Source organism: Pelodiscus sinensis, chromosome 3 (assembly GCF_052426305.1).
Source record: "Pelodiscus sinensis isolate ZL-2025 chromosome 3, ASM5242630v1, whole genome shotgun sequence".
In the NCBI taxonomy this organism is placed as follows: Eukaryota; Metazoa; Chordata; order Testudines; family Trionychidae; genus Pelodiscus; species Pelodiscus sinensis.
The window spans coordinates 165,989,479-165,995,478 of NC_143054.1; the positions used below are offsets into that span (position 1 = coordinate 165,989,479).

The 6,000-nt window shown below is 44.3% G+C and overlaps 1 protein-coding gene across 4 annotated transcripts in view; it reads left to right on the forward strand.

Moving 5' to 3' along the window:
• STPG4 (sperm-tail PG-rich repeat containing 4) overlaps nucleotides 1–3,296 on the forward strand; it is a 40,613-nt gene extending 37,317 nt beyond the window's left edge. For 3 of the 4 annotated variants that reach the window (XM_089777495.1, XM_025185855.3, XM_025185857.3), the window contains 2 exons: nucleotides 1,384–1,488; nucleotides 2,993–3,296. In XM_089777495.1, coding sequence (XP_089633621.1) covers nucleotides 1,384–1,488; nucleotides 2,993–3,109 — 222 coding nt within the window. In that variant the 3' untranslated portion in view covers nucleotides 3,110–3,296. The remainder of the gene's footprint in view (nucleotides 1–1,383; nucleotides 1,489–2,992) is intronic. The other variant, XM_025185856.3, reaches the window with a different exon arrangement.
• The last annotated feature ends 2,704 nt before the right edge of the window (nucleotides 3,297–6,000 follow it).

A 6,000-nucleotide genomic window follows, 5' to 3' on the forward strand; every position in this document is an offset into this window, starting at 1 on the left:
CCACCCTTTCTCCTTCCCTTCTCTGAGGCCCCGCCCCAGTCTCTCCATCTTTTCCTCCCTCTGTCACTCTCCACACCCTCACTCACTCATTTTCACCAGGCTGGGGCAGGAGGTCAAGGGTGTGGGGCTGCTCTGGGTTGGGAGAGGTTCAGAGGGTGGGAGGCAGATCAGGGCTGAGACAGGGGATTGGGCACGGGAGGAAGATCTGGGGCACAGGCTCCAGGCAATGCTTACTTCAAGCATCTCTCAGAAGCAGTGGCCTGTCCCCACTCTGTTTCCTACGTAGAGGCATAGCTAGGTGGCTCCATGTGCTGCCCCATCCCCACTGCACCCATTGGCTGCAGTTTCCTGCCAATGAGAGATGCAGAACTGGTGCTAGAGCAGAGCCAAGGCAAGTAGGGACGCTGCTTTGGCCTGACTGCACCAACCAGATTTTTGACAGCCTGGTCAGTGGTGCTGACTGGAGCTGCTGGGTCCCTTTTGAAATTGCATTCCAGTAGGAAACCAGACATATGGCAACGCTACCCAGGGCAGCAGCACACAACTCCAGCAAGAGGGGATGGACACCAAACTGGGTTTTGAGAGTCCCAGCTTGTGGATGCAGGGCTCCACACCCAAACTGAGTGTATGTAGATGCCAAATGGATGGGCTGCAGCCCAGCCAGACCCATCTGTGGCTATGCCCCAGTTCCAGGAACAACCCCCTTCTCCGACACCCGTTTTACTAGTCAGACCCAACAGCCCAAAGGCTTGGGCCCAGAAACTTAGACCACCTCTCCCAGCACAGCTATTGAGTCCCTTTGAAGTGGCAGACCCTATGATTCATTGCTTTCCCATATGAGGGCTACAAACCAGTGAAATCATGTTACAGACCGTACATACATGCTCTTAGGCAGCACCAACCAAATGTACATCTTCAGAAAAACAATATCGGCATGCAGTTCCAACCAGCTGCCTTCTCAGGACCAGTTCTCATTCAGGCAGCTCTAGTTCTACTCCTCTACTGGCATACGAGCCCTAGGATTACCTCCCTGAGTATCTACACCCTCTCTCAGGGAACCACTAGGTCACTCCAATCATTCCTCTGCTGCCTGCCTTCTGACAGGCCTTTATAGCACTAGGTGTAGACCTGGCTTCTTTAATTGGCTCATTTGAGCTCATCTTCTCTGACATAGGAACCAGCTCCCCTATTGCTGGAGGATGAAAGACCATGGCAGAGAAACTGTATATATGTGTACATCTGCTCTGTGTAGTATAACATGATGAATTATTATAATCAGGCAAAATATGTAAGCACCTTAATTTGACACGAGAAGAAAAGCTATAAACTGTTCCAGATTCTGGGAGTGAGCCTTTAAGAAATCCACTTTTGGTTGTGTTGTAGAAAGAAGGGCCAGGACCAGGTGATTATGAAATGAAGGGGAAACCACCTCATCCTGTATCTTCGTGTTTCCAGTCCAAAATACCTAGGTTGCAGCCAATCCGTTCAGTAAGTAGTCTGAAATATAAACCAACCTACAGGGTATGTTGTCTGCCTGAAATTAATCATGCAGTGTTTAAAGCAACATTTACAAAAAGTATCACACTGACAAATTAGTAAAGAGTAGAAAAGTAGGATTTTGAACTTAAGAAAGAACACACTTTAAGGAATGTTAGTTACAAAAAAAGCCTTTGGAAAGCAGCTAGAGCTATGGAATATTTTCCCTTTTCAGCCATTGGAGTAAATCTAGCCCTAGTGGGGAGCCACACAAAGTCATCCTACTTCTTTGCCAGCTATGGGGTGGCCTATGTGGAATAGGTTTGCTACGTCAGTTTGGTTAATAAGCTTTTTTTGAGGGGCCAGGTTAGCAAACTTCTTATTACACTGATCTGAATAATCTTATTGTGTAATAACTGGAGGTCAGGTGGGCCAGGTGAGGTCACTCAATTATGGTGCAACACAAGAAATGGGACCACCGATCTCCAAAGCTGGTGCTTATTCCAATATTTGTATTTATCAACCCAGCACAAAACAATGCCTGTATTACCTTATTGATTAATCAGTGGTCCAAACAACAGAGTTCCCTTAAAGCCTCAGGCTTCCATCCAGACACCCAAGTCAGATAAAGTTCAACCAATCCCAAAAGGATCAGACATACTAGATTCCAGGTCAATAAATAGTTCAGACCTTATCCCAAATACACACTTACAGCCAATTCTTTTTAACTAAACTAGTATTTTATTTTGTTTTTTTAAAAGAGAGTATTGGTTAAAAGTTCAATATACATAGAGACATGAGTTCAATTCTTGACATTCAGTAAGAGATGGTGATTTTGAAGTTGCAAAAATTTCTTTTAGAATTTATTCTATGGTTATAGTCCAGAATCCATATTGAAGGTGATTCCAGCCAATGACTGGGATCTCAATCCTTATGACTTAGGTTTCCCCTGTATGAAACCTCAAGCAGTTCTGAGAAACAGGATCAGGACCCAAGGGCTTTTTATACAGCTCTGAGTAAACAACAGGCTTTTAGTGTAACCTTCTGTTTCCCAAATATTTAAACTATAAAGGTGTTTTTGTAAGCTCTTTCTGGGCCAGCTCTTTATTACTGGCGGCAGCAGGATCTAGAAAATAGATTACTGAATTGGGATTTGGGAGATCTTGTTTCTATTCTCAACTTGATACTGGCCTGCTTGGTGATTGGGTGAGTCATGTCACTGCTCTGTGACTTAGTTTCCCCATCTGTAAAATAAGGATCATAATATTTACCCTCTTTGCAATGTGTTTTGACAAATACAAGAGTGATAAATGAGAGCTAGGTGTTATCTGTTTGCTCGCTCCATGAGGCCAGACCCCAATTAATGGACTTAGGAACTAATGCAACACAAATATTATGAGTAGTAATAATGATACATATTATATTTCTACAGTGTTACTAATGGTTCATAGTGGTCTTTATTGTACACACATCTCCTGTATTTACTTCCTTGCTTATTTATTTCATTTTTTTATAGAAAATACCTGGTCCAGGAACTTATGAGCCTACAAGACAATTTCCAAAGCAACCACGAACTATTGCAAGCCTGGGTCATGAGCACAGCATCTTCTTTAGCAATACATTTGGATTTTAGAATAAAGTGGCTGTGTACCTGCTTCTGAAAGAAAGCAACTTTCTCTTCCTCCACCCCTAGAAACGCATTCTTCCCCCCAATATATTTGTCCATGATACTTATCATAAAAAACTCAGCATTTGCCAACAGTTCCAATACTGTGGGACCTGTGATAATACAAGAAATAAATGTGCTAAGTATAGACCAAGTGGAGGAGTTTGGTAATATTTCATATTATATGTGCATTTAAGGTGTTATATGTGCATTTAAGTATTATAAGGCAAGGCTTAAATTGCAGCAAGGGAGGTTTAGGTTGGACATTAGGAAAAACTTCCTGTCAGGGTGATTATACACTGGAATAAATTGCCTATGGAGGTTGTGGAGTCTCTGTCACTGGAGATATTTAAGAACAAGTTGGATAGACATCTATCAGGGATAATCTAGATGGTGCTTTGTCCTGCTGTGATGGCAGGGGACTGGACTTGATGACCTATTGAGGTCCCTTCCAGTCCTAGTATTCCATGATTCTATGGAACATTGGATAGAAAAGAGTGCAGGCAGTAACAGGAACAGAGGTAGATGGAGGATTTGAGAAGAAAGTTGGAAGTAACTTACACTTGTCTACACTACAAGATGAGCTCAAATCTACTCTGGGGTTATGTCTACACTACATAGCTGTTTTTGCACAAAAACCCACGGATCGTCCACACCTCAAGCACATTTTTGTGCAAGAAAATTTACAGTAAAACGGCAGACCATGGGCATTTTGCAGTGTAGGTATACCTCTTTCTACGAGGAATAACTCCTTTTTGTGCAAGAGTTCTTGCACAAAAAGATGTGTGTGGACGCCCAAGAGGGGTTTCCTTGTGCAAAAAGAGCCTATCAGAAAAAACACAGGTGCTCTGTTGGCCATTCACAGAATGGCCATCAGAACTTTCTTGCGCAAGAGTGTCCATGCAGTGTGGACACTCTCTTGCACAAAAGCACATCGCTTTTGCATTGCACTTTTGAGGTGTGGACGTGATTTTGTGCAAGAAGTTTTTGCGGACGATCTCTTCCGCAAAAAACTTCTTGTGCAAAAACCCTGCAGTGTAGACAAAGCCTGGGTGAGTTCTGGGCACACAATGTTGAGAAGGCAAGGGTCCATGTCCCCAACATAGGCAAGAATTGAATGTTCTTCATAATAGTACGTCCACATTTATGGAGCCTAACACCAACTCAGAGAGTGAGGAAGCATTGTGGGGAGCTTGGCAATCCAGCCTATGCTTCCAGTGTCCACTGGATCCCCAAATCAGCAGAAAGTGTTTACAGGGGCTCCTCTTGGCCATGTCCCAGAAGGCACTCCTCTACTGCCTCCCTGCAGTGCAACATAAAAGGGACGCAGAGTGCACATGCCTTTTCATGCCCTGGTTGCCTGCACAGATGCCTCAGCACTATGACCATGGAGTCCAAAGTGCTGCAAAGCATTGCCATGCTCATGGCTCTCATGCTGTGCCTCATGGTGCAGAACTTTGAGAGCACCCGCATGATGCTTCACCTGGAAGAGGATGAGGAGCAGGAGGATAAGGAGGAGGATGGGGATGAACCTCAGTGTGGCCGAGAGGCCCTCCTCAGGCAAGTCCTGCTGCTCATGCTGCTGTGGCCAACACTCAATCCTTTGGACACAGTGGGATGCTGTTTCCTGGGAGACAAGCTCAGACTGGTGGGACCACATCATCGTGCAGAGATAGGATGATCGGCAGTGGCTACAGACCTTCTGCATGTGCAAGGCCACCTTCCCGTCTCTGTGTCTTTGCTTCCCCAAAGTGGGAAAATAGTTCTATCTGAACTCATAGAATGTGTAGAGTTTTTGGAGCATATGTGATGTGCTTCACTGATTCCATTTTGTCTTTCAACCCCATGACCTGCCATTGAATAGAATATGTACCGCACGATAACTCAAATGGAGTACTATGTCAACTTCTGGGGCCTCCATTATAGAAAGGATGTGGACACATTGAAGGGAGTCCAGCAGAGGGCAACAAAAATTATTAGGGAGCTGGAGCACATGACTTACGAGGAGAGGCTGAGGGATTTGGGCTTGTTTAGTCTGCAGAAGAGAAGATTGAGGGGGGATTTGATAGCAGCCTTTAACTTCCTGAAGGGGTTCCAAAAAGGATAGAGAGAGGCTGTTCTCAGTGGTGACAGATGGCAGAATGAGGAGCAATGGTCTCAAGTTGCAATGGGGGCGGTCAAGGTTGGTTATTAGGAAAAACTGTTTCACTAGGAGGGTGGAGAAGCAATGGAATAGGTTACATAGGCAAGTGGTGGAATCTCCATCTCTAGCGGTTTTTAAGTCCTGGCTTGACAAACTGTGGTTGGGATGGGTCTTGCTTTTAGCAGGGGTGGGCCTCGATGACATCCCAAGGTCTCTTCCAACCCAATGATTCTATGATTCTGTGAAATGCTAGATATGTACAATTACTGTGATGATCATCGGAGTGTGAACAGTAAGGAAGGAAAAGTCCTAGTGGAGTCCATCTCCTTGCGGGATATAATCTTTTGATAGAGGATACAGTGTATAAAAATGTATCAGAGGTTTCTTTAGTATTGGTGATAGACACTTCACAAACCTGGGTGCTCTGTATATCTGAAAACAAATAAAAAGGGTAAAAGAATATCTGAGGGTATGTCTATATTACAGAGTTTTTCCGGAAAAAACCTTCAATTACGTCCACACTGCATTCACATTCGTTTGAAAGAAAATCGAAAGAACAGAGGGGTTTTTCTGACAGTGGTAAACCTCTTTCTATGAGGAAGAAGCCTTTTTCTGAGAGAGCTCGTTTGGAAAAAGGCATATGTGCACGGGGATGAGGGTTTTCTTTCGAAAGAAGAGACCTCCAGGAAATAACACAGGTGCCCTGGAGGATACT